Consider the following 25,252-nt stretch of genomic DNA (forward strand, 5'->3'; position numbering starts at 1 on the left):
TCATCAGTGTTGTGAAGCCATATAATTTAGAGGAAGCCCGACGCTTTGGAGGAACATTCATTTCCATTTCTACAGTGTAAATATAAGTCAAGCAAGAAACTGGTGGCATGTTGGTTACAACCGAGAAGACTGTACTCTTCATAGTCACAGCTGTGAGAACCTCAAATTCAACATGCTACACAACTGTGTTATATTAATCTGTTGGAAAACATAAACAGATTAATATATTACCAAAGGTACTTACTGTCTGAATATTACTGCATTTTGATTCGCAGTGTACACTGCCAAGCTTAATCTGGAGATATTTCTCACTGTCCAGCTTTTCTTATGACACTGGGACACAGGCGTATTGCAACAGACATATACACACAGGGGCCCAACAGACACACCTTGTTGTCATAACCTTCCTCCGCTCCCATTTTCCCCCTCAGTTGAAAATATGTTAGTCATTGATCAGGTAAAGCCTGTTTTGCTTTATGCCCATTGACTACAGAATCACGCATTGTGACTGCCTTGACAAGTATTCTTATTTAACCTTCTATCCAACTTTTTACACTTGTATGTAAAGTTCTAATACCAAGGATACATTGTCACTTTCTCTTCCTGCTTCCATATGAATTTGTTTATGATGAAGTTCATTTCTTGCCTAATCATTCCTTTGTAAAACCCCAATAAATGTGGGAAGTTGTGAAGTATGCCTTATCTGTGACTGTGATAAGAAACACTACTTCACTGTCGTGTCAGTAAAAGTGGGAATAAATACAACATAGTTGCAATTGAGGTTCTCACAGCAGTGGCTATGAAGAGTTCTGTTTTTTGTAATATAACAACATGTAGTAGTTAAAGTTAACCTACATTTTGGAGGAACCTATTACCTCCATCTTCAAGTAGGCATGCTGGTTTCTTGCTTGACTTGCTCTTAGACTCTGAAGATGGAGACAATATATCTCTCCAAGATGTCAGTTGAATTTCACCAAACTACACGGCATTATATCTCAGATGTTAGAACAATACATAGTCGCCGCTGTAAGAACCTAACATGCAATAATCACTACTGTCTGATTCATCCTCTTCATTATTTCAATGCACAAGTAAGTAAATATGAATGGCTAGTTCCATGTTAACTAACAGAAATCAGCCAGCTTGTCTTTAACTCGGTTTGCTATCAGAGATGAATCTTTCTGAGGATGGCTAAGAATAAAGGCAAATGGGCAATGGGAGGAATTCATAACATATTGCTAAAAATGAAATTGCTGACCATATTACAACTTGTCATTTCTTTCTGGCTGTCTAAATACATGATAGACCTCATTACCTAACTTGTGACTTCCACTTCTCCTGGAGGTCATTGATGCCAGCTGTCACAGTAACATTAATTAATAACCCAACAGAGAATCTGGAGCCTACTGAATTTGTAAATGGCACAAATCAAGCATGCTACATTATAAACATAATTAACAACCTTCCTATCAACCAGTGTGTCTCTTTAGTTGCATAAATTTTATTGAATCTTTGAAGAGAAGTGAGTACTAGGTCTGCATAATGTAATGCTAATAAGATCTAAGAGTTTGTAATAGTAAAAGGTAAAGGTATCCCTGTAACAGGCCGTGGAGGCCAATTGAGTTGTGAGATGTTGAGGCTCCCACATTTTCTAGACAATTGGCTCATAGATGGCTGTGAGATTGTCAGCCTTAATGTTGGCAGCCCTTTACCCCCAGGAATATTCCTGGTACTCATTTCTGTTAGAGGCTGTCGACACCAGGGCCATAGTGTGACTGGAAGGATTACGTTGTGGGGCACTCGTGTCAACGTGTGTAGTCTTGTCATTATTCCGATGACAACCCACTTCTTCGGAACAATTTGTTGGCCCTGAAAAGGANAGTTTGTAAAGGTGGTATATTAACAAAATTATTAACTTTTTGGATATCATCCATCTTGCCAAATCATTCAATATTACATATCCCATGTATCTGAAACCTCACTGTTAAATAATATAAATCCCAAAGTACAGAAGTAGGAGAGACTTGTTGGAAAATATTGATTTGTTGCATTTACCTGCCAAGAAGATCATTCATACAATCAGAAGATGCCACAGAGATACTCATTCCACAAGTCCTATGCCAGATCAAGTAACAGCTGTAACAATTCCTTAACCCCCAAGAGCATCCCCCATCCTATCCACTGCCCTATTTGGGCTCATTTTCCTTTTAAGATAAACCCTTCTTCATGCCTGCTTCCTCCTTTTCATCCTCACTGATACCTACCCTCAGCCTTCAGCATAGAAAGTTAAGCATTGTCATGGCTGGTGAGACTTAGGAATATCAGTCACTGGTGTGTGTTTTGGTGCAATTGAGAGCCTTGAAAAAGCTGGCTGCACAACTTTCTTGATCCATTGTTCCTGTTATACAAGACAAGGCACCAATCCTTATTCCCCCTCACTCCCAGCTTTGTTCAACGAACAGGATCCTATATATGCACAAAAACTCATGAACCTTACACACTGGTCAGAATTGCGAGAAAGAAAAATATGTTATGGGTCCCACCTAAATATGGAGGCAGCATGCTGCCTGACTAGAATTTTCACAAATTTCTCCTGAACGACAGAATAGTACTTTCATATTAGTCATCACCTTCTCCTTGCAATCTTTACCTTCTCATTACTCACAGTCATCTTCTAATATTATTCATATTACTTACAATCACCTTGCCAAATCATTCAGTGTTTTATAACCTATGCATTTGAAATAAAAATGTAAGGTAAAGGTATCCCTGTAACAGGCCGTTGAGGCCAATAGGGTTATGAGATGTTGAGGCTCCCACATTTTCTAGACAGTCGGTTCATAGATGGTGGCAAGGTTGTCAGCCTTACATCCCAGCTGCCCTTTACCTCCAAGAATATTCCTGGTACTCATTTCTGTTAGAGGTTGAGTCGAACCCAGGGCCATAGTGCTGCTGGAAGGATAGGTCAATTGAAAAAATCTAGTGACCTCATCAGGACTTGACCCTGCGACCTTCTGGCTTGTAGCATAGTGCCTCAACCAAATATGCTACCGCGTGCTCCTGCATTTGAAATATCAGTGTTAAATAATGTAAGTCTCAAAGTACAGAAGCAGGAGAGATCTACTGGAAAATATTATTTTGTTGTTAAATTTATAATTAGTGCATTAACAGAAATCTGCCTGAAAAGTAGGTAACTCTTCTCCTAGTCAACACAATAAGGACTCAGGAACAGAGTTAACACATCTTGATAGGATGCAGTGATGTTAGCAAATATGTACAAAGGGCATTCCGTATATAATGCCTCCTATTCTTTTGTGTTAATATGTAACATCAAAGCTGGATGTTGGTGGCGTTATAGTAAAGGTTGAACCTTCCCGCCAATGTACTGTTAGTTCGGTTGTCGTGCGACAGATAGCGACAGCAGAGCAGTCTACCAAAATGATGTCTGATATAGAAGTGTATGCGAAACAGAGGTGTGTTACTGAATTTCTCACTGCCAAACAAATTGCACCCATTGACATCCATTGACGCTTGCTAAAGGGGTACGGAGATGATACAGTGGATGTCAGCACAGTGAGGTTGTGGGTAGTGCGTTTCAACAGTGGTGAAAGTGAAGTGCTCGACAAGCCACGCCCTGGGCATCCCTGCTCAGCTGTCACTCCTCACAATGAACAGCACCTCAATCAGCTCATATGTACAGATCGGCAGATAACAACCAGGGAACTATGTGCGTGGCTTAATATTGGCTGTAATGCATTGGAAATGATGTTGGGGAAGCTGGATTATCTCAAAGATTATTCCAGGTGGGTCCCGCGGATGCTTACACAGGACCATAAAACTCATTGAATGGAAGTCTGTCAGGACCTGTCGTACCAGTTTGAGGCTGAAGGTAACAAGTTCCTGGACAGCATCGTCACCGAAGATGAGCTGTGGTGTCACCACTACGAGCCGGAATCCAAAAGACAGTCCATGGAGTGGCGATATCCGGATTCCCGAAGAAAAAAGAAGTTCACGACACAGCCATCAGCAGGGAAAGTGATGTGCACGGTCTTTTGGGATAGGCAGGGTGTGATTTTGTTGGATTTCCTGGAGCTTGGTGAGACTGTCAATTCTGAGTGCTACAAGACAATGCTGACTAAGCTGAAAGCCCGCATTTCCTGAGTCAGGCCAGAGAAGCAGACAACCTTTCGCTTGCAACACGATAACGCTAGACCCCATACCAATTTGGCGACCACCGCACACATTGCAAAGTTTGGCTGGACTGTCCTACCACATCCACCGTATAGCCCTAATTTAGCACCTTCAAACTTCCATCTCTTTGGGCCTATGAAAGATGGACTACGTGGGCAACATTTTCCAGACGATGCTGTCATTGCAGCTGTAAGAAAGTGGCTAGCCTCTGCTGGCACAGACTTTTACAGGCATGGCATACAGGCTCTTGTTCATCACTGGCAAAAGTGCATAACGAATGATGGTAATTATGTGGAAAAATAACTGTAAGTAGCTGGAATCTTGCTCTGTTTAACTGCATCATTATGCTGCATCTGTTATAGTTTTCGTTAAAAAAGAATAGGAGGCATTATATACGGAATGCTTCTCGTATATCGTATTAAGCTCAAATCCAAATTTTGATATTTCAGAAGCGAAAAATGTAAAGAAATGTGTGTGAGAATGAATGAATGAAAATAATAATTTATTAGAAATTTAATTATTTAAAACAGCAGGTTCCTTCAAAATGTTGGTATCTCTCTACAAAACCATATATTATTATATTCTAGAAGGCCAGATGCATATTTTACTTTCATCCTTCCACACATATTGATGAGTGAGTAGTAGCTGTAATTGTATTGTGTAAGATGATACATCGTAGACACTCTTTAAATTCTGCAGTCAAATGTGTTACTATTGATGATGTTTCTGATTTGGACTGAGTTATACTTTGTTAAACCAGTTTATTGGAAAGGGGCATATCAGTTTGGAATGCACATTATGTAGCATGTAGACCCACTACTAAGTAATGACTCTGCAAACAATAGCCATTGCTATGTAATGGCTGTAAACAGTAGCACAGGTATGATGTTCTCTATGCCATCCAAACGACAGCCACATGATGGAACAATAGAAGAACTCTTGGGAGATGTCTTTTCCATGCTGTCAACGCTGAGGTGTTATAAGGTGTTATATGTCTAAAATTAATTAGTTGTGAAACAGTTGCCGGCCATTAAGGGCATGAACACAGAAGCCGAGGGATCTACAGTGATATAAGCTGTTACCAGACAACATATGGTGAAGACACAGCAAACCAAGAAGACTTAGCATGTGCTGAATGAAGTGCAGAGTGTGTGAAGTAGTGATAGCGCTATAGTTTCTTATAGTTATCGCCTGTAAGTGTTCAATAAATCTAATTACCAATCCAAACCCCGTGTATAGTCACACTTCGTCAAGTGAAAGTGTTTTCCAAAGGCACTCTTTGTGATTCTGCATAACACATTAATTCTGATGCCATTTATTGCATCCCCAAATCTACTTCATGATGCAAGAGTAGTTACATTGCACACAATACATAGAGACAGAAAATAGTTTTCTTTGTATCTTATAAAATACTGGCTTCAATATGATGTTACAAATAAACGTTATGAACCTTATTGAATTACATTTTTATTACATAATAATTATGTTCACAATGAATTAGTTCTGAGGAAAGAAAGTTCCATTTCAGCTTTATGTAATGTGGGGGTTATGTATAGCATAGTAGATATAGTGACTGCCTCTAGGCTGGATGACTGAGGGGTCAGAGTTTGAGTCCCGTTAGGGTTCATAATTTTCTCTTCTCCAAGTCTGGGGTTAACCCAACCTCCTATTCCATGTGTATCAGGGGCTCTTTCCCTGGGGATAAAGCAACCGGGTCATGAAACTGACCACTCACCTCCAGCTGGTGCCAAGGTCAAAAAATGTGGATGTATAAATCCACTTCCCCATACAGCTTCATGGAGTAGTGCTTAACTCATTAAGCACAGGAACAAATTTACCTTTACTTTACCATACTACTCTTTGTTCTCTGAAAGTAGGTTGAATAAACTGTACAAGAATTCATATTTTAATCAAAACACATAATAACATCAAAACCCTTATACACCTTATTTCCTTTGAGCTTCAAAACGAGAAGTATGTGATTGTGGCTCAAGTAACATAAACACAAAATAATAAAGGAGCATTGATAATAGCATGTGGGAATAAGATGAATGCTTGAACAAAAAAAGGTAGCCAGACCAGAAGAAAGTTATAGAAATAGTTATTATTTACGTAACCACTCATTGAAATATTTAATTCTATTCATTTATCAGAGAAGAGTGACATATGAGATTAAACCCAGATATACTAAATCCAAACCTCTTACAATAGAAGAATAAAGGTTAACAAAAACATAAATGTTAAAAAGGACAAAGAATCGACATACAGAGTTACAGAAACCAATAGCGAACATTCTAGATGTAGTACAAATATCCGGTTTATTTCAAATTATTGATAATATATGTATATATATACATTTTTTTTTTTTTTTCAGTTCATTGTGAATATCAGTACATGTGCTGCAGTGAATAATTCAGCTTTAATTTTTTTCACAAATAGTGTCCTTAATGATTTCCTTAACAGAGCCCTTGAAAATGTAAAAATTTATACTCTCAGGATCAAGACCTCTATAAATGAATATTGGCAAGCGATCAATCAGTACCCACAAGTTGCTTCCACGGTCAACCTTAAGATCATTAGGGAAGATAAAGGTCTCATTATCAGAGGTCACAAGATGTTGGTATTCAGGACTGTACTCTTTGCTCTTGGAGTTCCAGCATCCCACTCCATTGAGGTTTACTTGTGTGTAGAATACTACACTGCTTTGTTCATCCAAGAATGAGGCACCTGCTTGTGTATGTGGACCTCGGGAACCTAGTAACTTGAATTCTTCAAAGTTGTGAGGGTCAGTTGCAAGGGTTTTGTTGCGAAGAACTTTAGTGGAAACAGAAAATTCGTTTGTACTGGAGAGTGGATGGAAGTATGCAGTTCTGAATCCATCATCATGTGGAGCAGAAAGGGCTAAAGAGAATACTCCATCTACCCACTGGAAGTTGACTCCACCAACACTGTAATTACCATTCAGGGGATCAAAATGGAAGTAATGGTGTTTGACCCTCCAAGACTCATCACCTTTAAGGCTGTAAACTATGAGACTATAACCACCAAGATCTGGGATATAAGCAAAAGCTCCCTCACAGTCATTTGTATCTACATCAACAATGATGTTAGCAAAAAATGAATCTTCCTTTATGTGGGATGATTTTAATGTATAACTATGAATTAAGGAATCATTGCGAAGATCATAGATCAGTATACGAGGATCCTGCAGTTGCTGGGCTTCTCCTACCACATCATTCAGGCCTGTATCTAACATCCATAGGCGGTCACATGCGTCCACTCTCACACGGAACACTGAGATAATGTGAATTCCATTCTCAGTGACGTTTCCTTCTTCAGTTCTACCTGTTGGTAAATGATTACTATTCCAGTCAGGATACGGTATCAGTTTTGGAGATTTGTTATCACCTGTAACAAGTCATGGAAATGCCCTTTAGTGGAAGTTAATGAGAGGTCAAAAATTTCACTGTACAGCAGAGGCATTGTTAACACATAAAGCCTGTTTCTATGTGAGATATTGTTAACATTTCATTCCTGTTTGCTGTACTATACTAATTTATAAATTCTGGGTTTAATAATATAAAGATGGAAGCAGATGATTTCTCCTTGAGGTTAATAAGACTGCCAAATTAAAAAGTGTCATATTCCAGAAGACAGTGGTCTATATAGTTAGTAGTGATAGTTAAAGTTAATATATTTCTTTTTGAAGACAGAACCTTGCTTATAATTTCCCCTTTATACTTCAATGTCAGTCACTCTTTCACGAATATAATAAAAGTTTGATTTATTTTCTATCATACTCGTATTTACAGCAGCCTAATGATCTGTCTGAAAATAGTGAAGCCTGAACAAAAATGCAGTAGTCAAAGCTCATGCCTTATGTTAAATATGTATCCAGTTGGAGATGTACTTCCTGACTGGTTCTCATGGCTTCTCTCAGCTCCTCAAGGTAGCTGTCAAGGCCGTTGCTTTCAAACAGTCCAATAATGCATCCTCCAGTTCTGAACATGAAGTCTGTATGACAGCTGACAATAACACAACTATGTACTTGAAATTGAGAATGGAAGGATGGAAACATATTTCAAAATAGGTCATAAGATAAGCCATTACACAAAGTTACAAAAAAAAACTTTTTACTACCTTTTTAGTCATTACATATTTCATCCATAAAGAGTCATCGTCAACAGAGTGATGCCTCAGCTTCACTAATATACATATGTTTGCCTTGAAGTACACACATCACATTATATTAATACGGAAATCCTTGCCTTCAGAGACACACATTTTACTACATCAATTAGGTTTTCAAGAACTCACATTATATTCTGCCCTTGCCGTCTATGATGTAGATTGCAATCCGTGAAACAGCACCAGCTACTCACCAGAAGCAAAACATCAGAAAGACTTCCATGTACCACAAAAAAAAAAAACTGATGCAAAAGTGAAGTCATATTATAACTGTCATTGTTATATAGCCCTCTTGGTTAAACCCAGTTAAGTTACAGTTTGGTTTCTGCAAGGGGGCTATCTCTCTGTGTATAGGAATCCTAGGCATCCAGATTTCTGCAGGACTACCGACTTTTAGAGTTATGTTCCATGTTCCACTGTGTTAAATGGTGGGATACACATTTTTGCCGATTTTCTCAACTTCTGTATTACATTAACAAAGCAGAAACTGGGCCATTCGATCAATATTGTTGTTTCAAAATACATCAATGGGAAACCAAAAATCTTAAACGAAAAGAAGCTTCCAGAAGATAGATGGCGGAAAAATGTATTTCGGGATTTTAAACAATATATATATATATACAAATAATAACACAGTCATAGAATTTATATCTCTCCACGGAAAACGCAGATGTGGAAAGGACGTTTTTACTGGTCAATGCTGTGTGGAGGGATTGAAGAGGAGGTTTACAAATGTTCACAGTGAAATTAATTGCGCTGGTGAAGTATGGCTTCTCTAATTATAAATTCACAGAATTTCATGAGTTTCTCTTAGGAAATCATACAAATTTAGAACAGATATATTTCCACTAAATGCATTTCAGCCCCTTTACTGCCAACATATGTGGAGGAAGTGACCTTGGCACACGCCGTTGCTGCAATAACTATCATTAACGGTAAATACCAGTCTATCCAGCCCTATAACACAAATCTCATTTCCTTGTGACTCTGATGTTTTTCGGCGTTTTATTGTGTATTGTCGATATTAATGATTTCGTGATTGTGGTATTTGTCATTCCGGTCTAGAAAACCGAAATTAACGGCCGTGGGGATTCGCTGAGCTGACCGCGCAACAGCCTCTATCCGCTAAAGTTCGCACTAATTTCGCCGATAAGCGGCGGTCTCTCGGTCGGTATTGTCCGCTTGCGGACTCAAGACATGGAGTTTGTTGTTTGTTTGGTATTTGCCATTCCCTGTGCTCGCAACTAATTTTTGAAACATTCTCTCATTTTCGCGTAATTTTAGATACGTTTCTACTACCTGTTTTCCAGAAAAAACTAAGCACTTTCCTCTCCCACACACACAACCCTCACCATGATAAAATTTAAGTGACCGAGAAGACAGTCTTGCTTTCTCCTCACTAAACTCTTGGATCTCTATATATACAGCATGAGAAAAATGAAGAATGATATTAGAGTGTGAAGTGCCACGTAATATAAAGGAATTAGAGCTAAATAGTAAACGTCTAACTCTGTGAATTAGATGATTCTTATGTGTTGAAGTATACTGTCCTTTTTGTATTTCTGTCTTTGTAAAGTTAATTTGTATCTTTCATTATTTCATTATTACTTTAACGATAGTTTTATACATCCCCACATTTTAAAAAAATTGCACTTACTGCTGTAGCTGATTTGTGTACGTCACCTCTTGGTGACCGGTTATGGTTAAAACTTGTAACAAGTAAGAATTAAAAACAAAAATATTCTTTTAAAAGTAAGATTATGTGACAGATCATTACATGACCTGTAAGAAAACACAAACAGGATGCAAGTTTATAAAAGAAAGTTCCAATTTTGGAAAGTAGCACTTTTAAATACTGACTTAAATCAAAGATATTTCAGTTCCCACAATATAGGAAATGAAAAAAGCATCAAAGTTCTGGTACACTTCACTTGTAGTAGAATTTTACCTTACTAATCTAATGACTAATTTAATTGGTGAGCTGTAATATCACAGATCTCTCACTCACCGCTCAAAGAAACGTAATTGAGTGTTGAAGGAACTCCAGACTTCCAGCGAGGAACTGTAACAAACAGCTTGTCATTCCAGACTTCAAGACCTAATGGTAGATTATTTTCTGGTATAAATTGCTTGGACTCGATGGAATTGCTTCGTGATGTATCATCAGGATAATCGAAATCCAGAAGGTTCCAGTGGAACACCTCTTCTAATTTAGTGTTCTTTGCTTCTATAAGCAAGGATGGGAATACTAGATACACCACAAATGGTAAAAAGGGCCTCAGAGAAACCATTCTTCTGAACCTGGAAATAGACGGAAATACACACATATATATATATATATAATGCTGGTCTGTAAGTTTATGAAATGTGAACTGAAGATTGCAGTTTCCTCAGATGAGACATTGTGAATTTTCTTAGATAATACAAGATACTACAATATTTTGGAGGAACTTGAAGCCCATATTTTCTGGTCAGAATATGAGGCAGTACATCCCATAAAACTGTAATCTCCATATTTGTTGCCCATATAAGAATTTCGAATCTCACGCAATGTGAACTGTTTGGAGGTACTATATTGCTCAATTCACTTACTTGCTTCCTTCCTCCCCACCCTTCGAAATTTCCCGTCCATATTTTTTTTTCCTTGGCACTACAGCCCCCCAGTGGGCCTAGGCCTACCTCAATGAACTTCTCCGTTCACTTCGGTTTTTCTAGATCTTACACATTCGGTAGGACTCCTTGGACAGGTGATCAGCTCGTCGCAAGGCCTCTACCTGTACACAAACACAGAAAAACGCACACAAACTAAACATCCATGCCCTGAGTGGGATTCGAACCCACGTTCCCAGTTTCCAAGCGAGCGAAGACAGTACATTCCTTAGACCGCTCGGCTACCGTGACCGGCTTCCAGTCATATAGCTGTAGTATATTCTCTAAAACCTTGAGGATAAATCTGAACGTGGGAGTGCCGGCAAGCGCATTTTCCTAAAAGAAGCGGTGTATACACATGTAGAGTGCTTTTTGTCACCTGACACTCTAAGGGCTGGAACACACCCAGCGACATCGGTCGTACGACGTACGTACGGTTCATGTCGCATCAAGTAGTAGAATATAAAGTGTAGTCTTAGCTTTCATACGTGACGACATGAGACTTCTACCGTACGACAATCGGAGAGCAAAGAAATGTATTTGGTCGCTCTAGTATGAAAAGGAGGTCGTACGGCAAAAATATCGTACGACATTTTTCCGTACGACCGATGTCGCTGTGTGTGTGTTCCAGCCCTAACAATTGGGAGACATCTTTAGTACAGTACGAAATTATATTAAATATCCACACACTTTCGAAATTTATTGCCGTTGGCAACCTTGTACACATCACAGCAAAAAGTGTTTGTTATTGAAACCTGTCATTCGTCTGGTGGTTCTTGTATGGCTGTGGACAAACAACATTATCGAGAGTTTCCTGTCCGTATTGAACCATCGACAGACTGTACGCTGGGATGTTAAACACTCTGAAGAGACAAGATGCGTGTGTGATGAACATGCGTAAATGAAGAAACTCTTCCTGTGGAAGAAGCTGTCGATGCAGCACAGAAGGCAGTAATAAGTTCTCCGAGAAAATGTGCGTGGCGTTCAGCGCGACAAATTTGTCTCTCAAACAGCACAACATGGAAAACATGTTGTGATAAATTGTCATTGTTTCCGTACAGAATACAGCTGATTCAGTCATTGTCGAAAGATGGAATAGTGATACGTTACGTATTTGTGAGGGGGTACAGAGCGCTAATGAAAGACAGTCCGGGTGTCTCGACGTCATAAGACTCTCAATGAAGAACGCTAAGAAACCTTACAGCCATGGTGTCGTACTTGGCTTTCTTCGTGACTTTTTGAGGAGAGTGTTCTGTTGAGCCAGGTTCTACGCTTTTTGAGGAGGAATCTTTATGGCCATCAGCCTCACTGGACTTAAAGCGTTGCGATTATTTCCTGTGGAGATATTTGAAAGGCAGTTGGTTCAGAAAAATCAGTATACAATTCCTGAACTGAAAAATGCTATTCAATCAAAGACTGAAGCCATTTCTACAGAAACGCTAACGAAGGTTTTGAACAACTTTGTTTTTCGTTTCCATATGTTTGTGATCGTCGAGGACAACATATGGGGCACGTTTTAATGCAACCCATAATTTTCCCAAATTTGTAGAACGATCTGTGAATGTTTCATACCAAAGAAATTACACAAACTTCATAATTGTCAGACCAAGAAATGCGTGAGTGTATATACACGCACAGGATGTTTTCTTGGTCTGAGAATTATGAAATTATGGCATGTAAACCCATTTACAAATAACAGCGGTGTAAAAAATGCAAGAGTACAACAGCCGTCGCTAGCGAACAGCTCTGTGGACACACTGGAAACGAGAGAACATGCCATAACGGAAGAGATGTAAGATTTGAGGTTTTCACGGCGGTGGCTATGGAGAAAGCAGTCATCTGGGATGTGGCACTGTGTAGATATTGTGTTAACCGACGTTTCAGAGGAACGTATCGCCTCCATCTTCAGGGTAGAAGAAAAAAGAAGAAAATCCTCGAGCGAGAAACCAGAGTGAGCAGGTGCTAACAGTTGCAGCTGTGAGAATTGAGAAGCTGTTAGCTGAGGCCGGAGACAGTTCGGGAAACCAGAGAAATGGGCACGTCCACCTTTGAAAGCCGCTACTAAGCAACAGCTAGAGAAGACTAAGACACTTTATATGTGCTGCAGTTTCAGTGATCTTTGGAGTGTGTAACTGAACGTGGCTGTCGCAGTTATTTCTAGTTACGTCTCCTAATTATTTAATAAACCCTATTACTAATCCAAAATGCATCTGTAGTCACTCAATCACGTGATAATATATACTGATAGAGAGAAGGTGGCACTGGGAGATTCCTTCCACAACCTTCCTCTAAAATAAAAGTATATAACAGAATATATATATATTTTCTAATAACAAACAGCATGCGTATGGAGCAGGTATTCTAGAGATGTTTGATTGGAATTTGGCTCAGAGATGATCCATCCTTACTAAAGTTATGAAAATTCCGGCCTCGGGAGTGGACTCAAGGGTAGTTGCATTCCTTTTGGGCCGTACACAGATATTTAGAGTAGGAGGAAGTTAGAGTAACGTCAGAAGTACCGCAAGGAAGTGTACTGGGTTCACTACTGTTCTTTGAATACGTAAATTATATTTGGATAAATATTGATTCAGTTAAGCTGACGTCATGACTCAGACCGGTGTGCGGCCGTTTTCATAATCCCATTCGTTTCAACTGTGCTCCTTTCTCAGCGTCAAGTCGCAGACATCGTGTCTTGACTGTTACATGTCTTGACGCATACCGGTGTGCGTTCTACCTTAGACATTTCTCAGATATTTGTGTAATATATAGGAAAATTATAAATAATAAGTATGTGGCAAAGTTGCAGATCTGAACAGTCTGGGGGAGTGGGCGGTTGAAATTGCGACGATAATTAATCCAGCTAAAAGCAATGAAGTTTATTTCACGAGAGCCACAGTGATGGAACCACTAAATTATTCGTTACGGGACGTAGTAACGCCGGTAGCGAACAGCTGTAAATACTTGAAAATAGTTTTACGCAGTGATTTAAGTTTGGGTGATCAAGTTAATTACACGGTGAAAATAGCCTGGAAGGCACTGCATTTTACAATGCGTATTCTTAAAAATTGAAATGGTAACAATAAGAGTTTAGCCTACACATCACTAGTTATTCCGGTTCCTGAGTATGGGGCAGAGTGCTGGGATCCTTACAGGAAGGGACAGACAAATGCACTAGACCGGGTGCAAACATGACGGCTAAATTTGCACATCATAGAAATGATTCGAACTGGGAAACCTTGACACAGCGCAGAAAGATAGCTTGCATATGCGCTTTCTTCAAAGCTTACACGGGTGAAAGGGCTCGGAAGGCTATATGTGATAATTACTAAGGCAATGCTATTTGAGCAGGGACGATCATGATAGGAAAATTAGAAGCAGAAAGCAAAAGACACACGTCAGAAAATATTCCTTTGTAAACAGGACCATCCATCTCTGGAACCAACTACCTGCAGATGTTCTAGGGACTCTCTCCTGTAAATCAAGTAATTTTAGGAAATTTGTTAGGAAAGTGATAAATAGGGCGAAGTGAAGGTGTGCGGGCATTCATAAAAAGTGAAGTTCATGGTAAAATATGGGTGCATCAATTCATGACATTCGCATTTCATTACTATTACTGTTTAGTGTATAGTATAATTATATTTTATTAATATTAATTTATTTAATTGTAGTTGTAATTGTATTTGTGCTGTATTCATTGTGTGCAGTGTGTCCTTTATTGTTTATGTAGTTTTGGATGTTGTGTTTTATTTGACTGTGGTGTGTCATTTTGTGTGACGTGTGTTATTTGTGTGTTGTGTCTTATTGTAGTACCACTGCCACCAGCTAAAACAATTTGCAGTTTAAATAAATAATAATAGTTTCCAGTCTCCCTCCAAACATGGGGTAGTATATTAAAAGGGGCCACAAGCGCTACCTTCAAAATCCGACTCAATTCATTGTTGTAATTATTAATTCATTCAACGCAATTTAGTGTGTGCAGAAAGTAGGAATGTGCTATGTAAAAGCATGAATTGTGAGTTTTTGTTAGTAAACGGATTACTATATCGCTCAACAGAATTCCTGACCCCATCATCTTTATTCGTTTTTGTTGTTTAGTACTCACTGACTGTAGGACATTGATCTCACCAACTGTTTTTATGCGACAGCAAACCTACAGCAATAACAACTCTGTTGTTCAGCACAACACTCAAGCAAGCTGAACTGAGCACAGGAATATTTACCATATAAAACACTATTAAATTCATCAGTTTTCCAACTACACACTCACTCATTCACTCATAGAGCAGAGCCCTTCTTAAGAAGCCGCCAATTGTGCAGCTACTCAAGGATTTCCCAACATTTTACAGAACCCGAAAGTTCATTACCGCATTCACAAGAGCCCTCCACCGGTCCCTATCCTAAGCCAGATCGATCCAGTCCATACCATTCCGCCTTATCTCCCTAAGATCCATTTTAATATTACCCACCCACCTACGCCTTGGTCATCCTAGTGCTCTCTTTCCTACTGGCTTAGTTGGCCAACTACATAAATGGAAGTAAATAAATAAATATTAAAAATATAAGTTGCTTTGCTTAACTGAGCGCCATACCATGGCGATCTGTGGAATGGAGGTATAGCAACATGTATACTTAAATACAATTTTCAGAAAATGGTCTTAGTATGGCCATTCATAACTCAGGATTAACAATCACAAATTTAATTGAACACAAACAATGAGGGTAGTAAAACAGAGTAACCAAAAATGAAGTCGGGTTATTTCTGCTGCCTAGATCTTTACAAACTCCGAAGTACATAAAAGAAAAAACGAACACAATTCACTTCCCCGCAAAGAAAACACAGCATACAGAATTAAACGTCTGAATGTCTACCTATTTGCTGTTGTACCGGAAAAGACGTAGGCTATTTTGAACTATAATTACAAAATCATTTGTTACGGGAATAGACCTTAGAATTACCGATTTTGGCAGATAATATAAGCATTTCCTTAAATCCCAACAACATAGGTTCCAAATAATTTGGACGTCTTCCTCTGCAAAATGTACTATACCCGTATTTAACTACCCAATTTCACCCAGTTCCCTTAGCAATAATCTAACTACGCCACTGCGTGTGGTTTACAATGTACCTCAGACACAAATACGAAGTTACCTATTCTGGTCCATGTGTTGGGATCGCTGAAAACTCCACTCTCCCAGTGGACTCCTGCACATCACTACTAATTTCTGCACCGTCAGCATCTCAAAATGCAGGCCCCTCATAATTTCCAGTCAGTTCTTTCTCTATGTACTGGCTGATCGGACGTCGATCAGAACTGTCACTGTACAACAAGCTGCTCCTGTATAAACAAATGCTGCGACCAATCTGGACCATCTGGACATATGGCGTCCAACTATGGGGATGTGCGAAAAAATGCAACATCGAAGTAATCCAACGATACCAGAACAAAGTACTAAGAATCATAGCAGATGCGGCCTGATATGTACGTAACAGGGACCTCCATCGAGACCTCGATGTCGAAACAGTTGCATCCATTATTGCAAGATACGCCGCCTCACACGAAAACAGATTTCGACAACACGTCAATGAAGAAGCGTCCAGGCTCCTAAATGTGGGAAACCTAACCAGGCGACTCAAACGGACCAAACCTTACGAACTAGACAAGCAGCCCGACAGATAAGGCATCCGATGGGCGAACTTAACTTCATATAATCTTAGTAACTTAGTGTCAAATTAAAACAGGTTGTTAGTTCAAGCGAACTAGTCTTTGTAACATTTTGCTTATATCTTGTAGCAGCCAATAAATAATAAAAAAAAATCTTTCTCTTTCACAGTTACCTCCTCTTAGTAGACGCCGAACATGGGCGCTAATCCAATTTTTCGTGAAAGTACATCTCAAAATACCATGATGTAAGTTTTCACCGAATAATGTTGATTCGCGTAGAAAGGCACATAGAATTTTTACAGAGTAACGAGCTTCACACTCAGGCCTCCTGTTCCCTGGGGTGCATACTGCATAGCGGACTGGAAGGAGCTGCGAAAAAGGAAGAAATCTCTTGCCTGCAGCGGATCGGATTTCGATTCTTCGGTTATCCAACCTACAGCTTAAACACTATACCGACTGGATAAATTAAAACACCAAATCCATATATTAAAACAAATAAAATATGTTATAAAATGTTTAATATTACTTGTATCTTCAGTTTTTCGGCCGAAAATTTTATAATCTTGCAAAACAAAAACATTCTATTTGAACAGTGCCGTCTTCCATGTTATTTCATTCATGCATCAGTGGCTCTGCAGCCACTGGGCCTCGGCCTGCTCGTCAGTTTCTTAATGTTTTCTTGTTTTACACAGACGGTAGGACTCTTCGGACGAGTGAGCAGCCCGTCGCAGGGCCTCTACCTACACACAGAGCAATACAGCAGAATAAACGCACACAGACATCCATGCCTTGAGTGGGATTCGAACCTACGATCCCAGTGTTCGAGCGAGCAAAGGCAGTTCAGAACTTAGGCCGTGCGGTTACTTTGAGAGGCTTTCTGTGTTATAACGACGCGTAATTCAGAGAAAGCCCAACGCTTTGGGGGAACGTATCATATCCGTCTTCAAAGAGCAAACTAATCAAGAAACCGGTGGCATGTTTGTTACAACAAAGAAGATCGTATTCTTCATAGTCATTGCTGTGAGAACCTCAACTTCAACATGATATCAATTTACATTAATATTATTATGTTAGAAAAATTAAACACGTTAATACGTTACCACAAGTACTTACAGTTTGAGTATTACTGCTTCTTCACTCGGAATATCCACTGAAAATCATAAAATGAACCTACCTCACACGTTCCAGTTTCACGTATGATACAAGGACATATGCATTTTACTGCATACAAAGTGGCCCACCAGACACACCTTGTTGTCCTAGCCTTCCCCAACTCTCATTGGCCCTCTCAGCTGAAAAAAGCATTAGTCATTGGTCAGCTAAATCCTATTTTTTATAAATGCTCACTGGATATGGAAACACTCAGAGCGGCTGCCTTGACAAGTATCCTTCTTTAACCTTCAGTCTCACTTTTTACACTTGTATGTAAGGTTCAGTCTGACATCAAGGCTACACTGGCACTTTCTCTTCCTGCTTACATACACATTTGTTCCTAATGTAGTTCATGTCTTGCCTAAGTCCCAATAAAGATGGAACGTCGTGAAGTACGCTTTATCTATAACTGAAAAGAAACAGTACTGCACTACCAAGTCGTTAGAAGTGGGAATAAATTTAACAATATTGCAATTTAGGTTCTCACGGCTGTGGCTATGAACAATTGACTCTTCTGGGATATAACGCTGTGTAATCGTGTTCTGGAGGAACATTTTGCTTACATATTCCAGCAGGAATGCTGCTTTCTTGCTTCGCTTACTCTTACACCCTACAGCTCGGACGATGTATTTCTCCGAGACGTCGGTTGACTTTTCGCCCAACTACACGACGTTATATTTCAGATGATAGAATTCTACATAATCTGATTCATTCTCTTCATTATTTCAATGCACTACTAAGTAAATATGAATGACCAGCGCCATGTTAAGTAATAGATTACTACTAGAGATAAATCTTTCAGAGGCATGCTAAACGTAAAAGGAAACGGACAGTGGGATGAATTCATAACATATTAATAAAAACGAATTTGTTGATCATGTCACAACTTGTCACTCTATCTGCCTGTCTGGCTTGAATTCAATGTATCTAACTTGTAACTTTCACTTTTCCTGGAGGTCACTGATCCCAGCTGCCACAGTAACATTCATTAATATCCCAACAGACAGTTTGGAACCTTTCGAATTTGTAAGTGGCACAAATCAAACACGCTACATTAGAAACATAATTATCAACCTTCCTAACAAACAGTGTGTCTCCTTGACTGCATAATTTGTACTGAATATTTGAAGATAAATCATTACTGGGGTTTGTAAAACGTAATGCTAAAAAGATCTAAAAGTTTCTGGCGGTGGTATATTAACTTTTAGAGCATTATCCACAGCCCTGTTTTTTTATTTAATAATAGGACGATGAATAATGTTCAGAAAGTCAATAATTGTAATGCTGTCTATTTATGGAACCCTTTTAACTAAAAGAAGTTTTTTAAGAAGGCATATTATATGTAGATCTGAATAACATAAATTCTTACTATTCAGTCTTAATTCAGTAAATACCAGAAAGACATCCTAATTTATTGCCTCAATATATATATATTTTTTTTTGCACGAGGTCTTGGCAACTTCGGAACAACCTCTGTAATCTGGATAATTGCGTTACATAAATAGTTTCTTTACAGAATAAGAAAATGAGTATAACACGAAATTCTGTGATCCAGTATCAAAATACCCGATGGGAATGAAATGAAATGAATTGCAATAAAAGCGAAGATATGCCAAATCAGCATATAATCACGTGCGCAGCCATGTGCAACAACGACCGTCGATTCCACAGGAAAAACTTAATTTTATTTATCTGTGCTTGTAACAATCAACTCTATTCGAACCATGCCATTGCTACATATCAAAGAGTTGTAATGGATTATTGAAATGTTAGGAAGAAATTAATTCTTTTAAAGCTGAATTTAAAAGGTCTTTAGAAAATTGCTTCTCAGTAATTACAAACCGTAGTACTACAGTATTCACATCCGCTCTAGCCTTTGACATGGATGTTCTACAGTCTATGATGTCTAAAACATACAGGAGTTCAGTAAATTCTTCGGTAAGACATTCTTTATAAAGGTGCTTACAGACCGAAATATCAAGTTCAGAAGTTGATTGATAACTGTAAAGGAAATAAACCAAATTGCAGTTGTTACAGAATCCAAGCAAATAAATGGGGACAACCTGAACAATATACAAGACGTGAAGTCTGCAGGAATTTCATAAATAAAAAGAGGGGGCAACTGAAAGAAAAAATTAATGAGTTTTCAGCAAACAGTAAGAACAAGAACATTAGAGACCTATATAGAGGAATAAATTAATTTAAGAGAGAATACCAACCTAGAAGCAACATAGTGAAGGATGAGAATGTTGATCTGCTTGCAGATTCCCACAAGATTTTGAATAGGTGGAAGAATTACTTCTCTCAGTTACGGAATGTACGTAGGGTCATGATGTTAGGAAGACTGAAATATATACAGCAGAACCGCTGGTACCTGATCCTAGTCGTTCTGAGGTTTAAATTGCTATTGCAAAGTTGAAAAGGTATAAATCGCCAGGTAGCTATCAAATTGCGGAAGTACTGATTTAAGCAAGAGGTGAAACGTTGCGATCTGTGATCCACAAGCTCGTTACTTCTATTTTCAGTAAGAAAGAATTGCCTGATCAGTGGAAGGAGTCTATTATGGCGATAGTTCACAAGAAGGGCGTTAAAACTGATTGCAGTAATTATCGTGGGATATCACTGCTATCAAGTTCATACAAAAGTTTATCCAATTTCTTTCTCTCAAGTTTAAGTCCATATTTAGATGAAATTATTTGGTATCATCTGTGTGGGTTTCGGTGTAACAGATCAACTACAGATCAGATTTCTGCATTAGTCAGATACTGGAGAAAAAATGTGAGTTCAATGAGACAATACATGAGCTATATGTAGACTTCAAGAAAGCCGATGATTCAGCTAGGAAGGAAGTATTGCACAATACTCTCATGGAGTTTGGGGTACCCATAAACTAGTTAGGCTAATAAAAAGGGGTTTAAACGAAACGTGTAGTAAAGTCCGTATAAGTAAATATTGTTCTGATAATTTTACTATCCAAAAGATCTAAAACAAGAAGTTTATTGCCACTATTTTTGACTTTGCTTTAGAATATGTCATTAGGAACGTCCAGGAAAGCCAGGCGAGACTGAAATTAAATGGGACACATCAAATGCTGGTCTATGCTGATGATGTGAATCTACTGGGTGATAACATAGATACCGCAAAGAAAAACACACAAACTTTAATTGACACAAGTAAGAGGAATAATCTAGAAGTAAACGCAGTGAAAACTAAGTATATGTTGCTGTCTTGTTAGCAGAATGCAGGGCAAAATCATGACATAGCTAACACATGTTTCGAAATTGCGGCACGTCAACAATCTGGGAACGACAGCAATAAATCAAAAACTTAATTCAACAGGAAATGAAGAAGGGAATGAATTCGGGTAACACTTGCTACCATTCAGTCAACGAGCTTTTTTCCTCGTCTGCTATCTATAAAAGATAAAAATTAGAATACACGAAACTATAATTTTCCCTGTGGTTCTGTGTGGGTGTGAAACTTGGTCTCTAACATTCAAGAAGGAACATAGACTGAGGGTGTTTGGGAACAGGGTGTTGAGGAGAATATTTGGAACGAAGAGGTATGAAGTAACAGGAGGCTGGGGAAAACTGCATAATGAGGAGCTTTATAACTTGTACTCTTCTCCAAGTATAATTATAATGATCAAGTCAAGGAGGATGGGATGGTAAGGGCATGTAGTACGATTGGGGAAGAAGAGGAATGCATATAGGATATTGGTGGGAAAGCCGGAAGGGAAGAGGCCACTAAGAAGACCAAGACGGAGGTGGGTGAATAATATTGAAATGGATCTTAGAGAAATGGGATGCCCTGGTATGGACTGGATCGATCTGGCTCAGGATAGAGACCAGTGAAGAGTTCTCTTGAACACGGCAATGAACCTTCGGGTTCCATAAATTGCTGCGAAATTCTCGAGTGGCTGCACAATTGGCGACTTCTCATGAAGTTAGTTATACTTTTAGGGTACCTCCTCATGAACCAGCTCTCGCGGAGTATGTAACCTGCAGAAGAGTACGTGCTGTTCGTGATCACCGGTCCTCACCAAGTTAGCGAACACCCTTACAATTTCCCCTATTTTGTCCTCAAATCTCCGGATCTTCTTTCCTATTGGTTCGCCCGTTGGTCGTGTGAGAGCCAAGCGGTTTCTTTCTGTCCCGCGGGCGAACCAATGAGAACTAAGGCCAATTCTTCATTTCTCTCCTGCTTCCTATATTACTCGAAATTCCGACTAGCGGATTGCTTACTAACTCATTGAGATTATGCTCGCAAACTAGCGCTTGTCAACATCGATACTGAGTGCAGTGCATTGCATTCGATAGAAATAGACGATTGAAAGCATATGCAAGAATCCAGTAAAATTTACAGACAAACAAAGTCTCTTCTGCACGGAAAGAAGGCAACCAACTGAACCCATGACCCGCTCGTCGGATCGGATTAATCCTCTCTACAAGAACACAACAACAAACACTTCACAGCCTCCAAGACATTAGCAGCCGAAATCTGGAAACCTGCCAAAGCGCTAACTGTGGACACCACTCCACCTTCCGCGGATGATCAAAAAACAAGTGAACATCAGACAGCCAAATGTGTGAGTACAGCAACAAATGATTCCTTTTCGCACCAAAAGAAATACTCTAAATCTCGTATCAAATTTCAAACGAAAACTACCAAGCCGAAAATTACATCTGAAAAGCCAGTCTCGATTGTTCAGACCGAATATGGTGCACATACTACGGCAACATCAGAAATCTCAACTACACGGAAATTGGCATTACATTAAAAATTAACTACTTCAAACTTATGAAAAATCTTAAATAAATATGAAGACATCAACAACATACACACAAGGCATTCGAGTCCATTTCTACTCAAATTCAACAAAACAGATTCCTGTATCTATAAAACACCAGAGAATAAGGCACGCAAGATCCTCCTTGGAGGACTACACCCTTGAAGTAACAGCAGAAATGGTACTCAGCGAACTAAAAACTCCCAGAATATCCTGCAATTCATGTAATACTACTTAGACGAACAACATACCTGTACAACGAAAAATTGTACCAGATTTTGTAAGGTAAGCGGTGGGGATAGGATTGATTGGCTTAAAGGTGGAAATCTTTCCCGGGATCGCCTCCGTGGCCGAGTGGCAAGCATTCCTGGCTACAAATCCAAAGGTCCGGGTTCGATTCCCGGCGCTACCAGATTTTTTCTTAGAAGCCGTGGGTCTGGAACGGGGTGCACTCAGCCTCGTCATGATAATTGAGGAGCAATTTCAAGGAAATAGTGGCTCCGATCTAGAAAACCGAAATTAACGGCCGAGGGGATTCGTTACGCTGACTACGCGACACCCCATATCCGCAAAAGTAGGCACTAACTTCGCCGACAAGCGGCGGTCGCTCGGTCGGTATACGAGTAGTTCGCATGCGGACTAAAATCACGGAGTTTGTTTGATGACTTCCTGGTAATCTATTTTATCTGCTAAGACTGGACTAAGGAATTAATTGGATGGATGACCATCATCAGGCAGTTATATATAGGAATACGTATAGTTATTGAACTACCGATATGGATCCATACCAGTGCAACGTGTCATATTATATACTAACATAAAATGTTTCGCCTAAAGTTGTTGTTACAATTAAAATATAAGATACAAAATAAGATAAAATATAAAAAATATACACTATATCAAGATTTATAAAGTTGAACATATCATGTAATATTAAAAGAAATATTTTAAAATGTTTAGAATAGATTTAAAAATTTAGTATGGGAGGTTAAGAAATATGTCTGCCAAATTAATACTAAACTTCCAATGCTACACTGTAGAAACTGGGCATGTATGTCTTTTGTAAGTCTTTGTTGTAGAAGCTTTCTACGTAGTAAGCCCGGTCGTGGAGCCCAGAGACAAGTTTCTATTATGTACGTGTTGTTAATGTGTTCCAGTGTTCCAGCCAACATTTCTGAAGATAGACATCTGAATGGTTTTACAAATGTCTGGCGAGAGACATGTCCCTTTAGATTTCGATTGGCTGCACTGGGAGACTGCTTCATCTGGGTTCTCTAATTAGGGAGAAATCAAGTGGCTAGGATCTTAAGGGTGAACTCAACCACTTGTTACATATCTGTCAATTAAAATTTGGGGCATCGTGGGTCCAGAAAGACCCTGCTAAAATTATGACTTCTGCAAAAGTCGAAGTTTAGGATTTCGAAAAGGCCTGGTTTCGTGTTTCCAATTCATTTTGACTGATTTACTGTCGCGCAACTTGGCCCCAGCTGCCCTTCTTAATCCAAGAAAAGGACTCTCTCTCGAAAAAAAATAAATAAACTTCATGCAAGCCAAAAGTAATTAATATCAAAAGACATAATATACCAAATTAATTAAAGGTTCTGCTAATTTGATTTGTAGCAAAATCTGCGACAGAGCAACTCCTTGTTCTTACCTCTGTATGTCATTACGTACACAGTGGAACAAAATAAACGTAATAGGACTCTTCCACTTCAAAGTATATTTAAAAAACTATACTGGCCTGAATGGTCCATTCCAAGGTTACAGACGTCAAATCTTCGGTCATAAAGCTCAATTTTGCAATCTCACTACAAAATGTGTCAAATGCGGCGGAAACCATTTTTCTACTGAATGCCAGAACCCCCCTCCCCAAAAAAGGCCCCCTACATGTGCAAACTGTCGCAAACATCGTGCAACTTCACGGGAAGTGAAGCAAGAGCAAAGTGCATACAGTGATCACAACTAACCTCTGACATTCATAATTAAATAAACATAATGCCCTTTGCCTGACAGAAAACAACTTCCCCAACCTCCCACAGCCTTCCTCAAGCTTCAACTGACATAACCACAGGAACTAAATCCGACTACTTCACACTCTATGCAAATCTGCCTCGTCAACATCTCCAACAGACAAACCATAGAAACGACAGAAAATCTCTTTCTGGTGTTATCGAAGAATTGCAACAACAGAATCTTTCAACATAAGTTCACGAATACAATCCAATCATTAAGACTGACCAAATCTATTTTCGAATAAACTGCCATGATTCTTTAATTTGTAGCTTCCTGTAATTCAAATGAAATCACATAGGAAAATGCAAATACATATATGTTTAGCCGTACCATTAGTGCATACTCGACAGGTGCAAACTACCAAAATCGACTAACACCCGACATACCGCACTTTACAGGCCGATAAAATTTATGAACTGGCATGCAAATGGATGGCTCAACGACCAACTCGCCTGCCCGAATTTCTTGCAGAACATAGGACTGATATAGAACTCATCAACGAAAATCATCTTCAACCTACCATGAAGTCGAGTATACCAGGCTATACAACATGTCGAACAGAGAGTCATAGACTAACACATAGAGGAACATCCATAGCAGTAAGACA

General features: G+C 39.1%; 2 protein-coding genes across 5 annotated transcripts in view; both read right to left on the reverse strand.

Moving 5' to 3' along the window:
- Positions 1 to 24,356, reverse strand: part of LOC117282038 (protein yellow-like) — a 37,012-nt gene extending 12,656 nt beyond the window's left edge. The window contains exon 1 of one of the 2 annotated variants that reach the window (XM_033754180.1): positions 24,287 to 24,356. The gene's annotated coding sequence lies outside the window, so the exon portion shown is untranslated. Of the gene's footprint in view, positions 1 to 16,864; positions 17,010 to 24,286 lie in introns of those variants that run through there. The other variant, XM_033754179.1, reaches the window with a different exon arrangement.
- On the reverse strand, positions 6,031 to 18,020 carry LOC111871247 (protein yellow). Of its 3 annotated transcripts, none has more exons than XM_023864218.2 (3): positions 17,866 to 18,020; positions 10,388 to 10,680; positions 6,031 to 7,599 (listed from the first exon to the last, which is right to left on the reverse strand). In XM_023864218.2, the coding sequence occupies exons 2-3, from the start codon at positions 10,668 to 10,670 to the stop codon at positions 6,611 to 6,613; spliced, it is 1,272 nt and encodes a 423-aa protein (XP_023719986.1). In that variant the 5' UTR covers positions 10,671 to 10,680; positions 17,866 to 18,020; the 3' UTR covers positions 6,031 to 6,610. The 3 variants fall into 3 exon arrangements, with proteins under 3 accessions (XP_023719986.1, XP_023719985.1, XP_033610068.1); XM_023864217.2 differs by having other exon boundaries at positions 17,805 to 18,020; XM_033754177.1 differs by lacking the exon at positions 17,866 to 18,020 and adding an exon at positions 16,178 to 16,302.
- Positions 24,357 to 25,252: the final 896 nt, after the last annotated feature.

The sequence above is a fragment of the Cryptotermes secundus genome, unplaced genomic scaffold (assembly GCF_002891405.2).
Source record: "Cryptotermes secundus unplaced genomic scaffold, Csec_1.0 scaffold699, whole genome shotgun sequence".
NCBI classification, from domain to species: Eukaryota; Metazoa; Arthropoda; class Insecta; order Blattodea; family Kalotermitidae; genus Cryptotermes; species Cryptotermes secundus.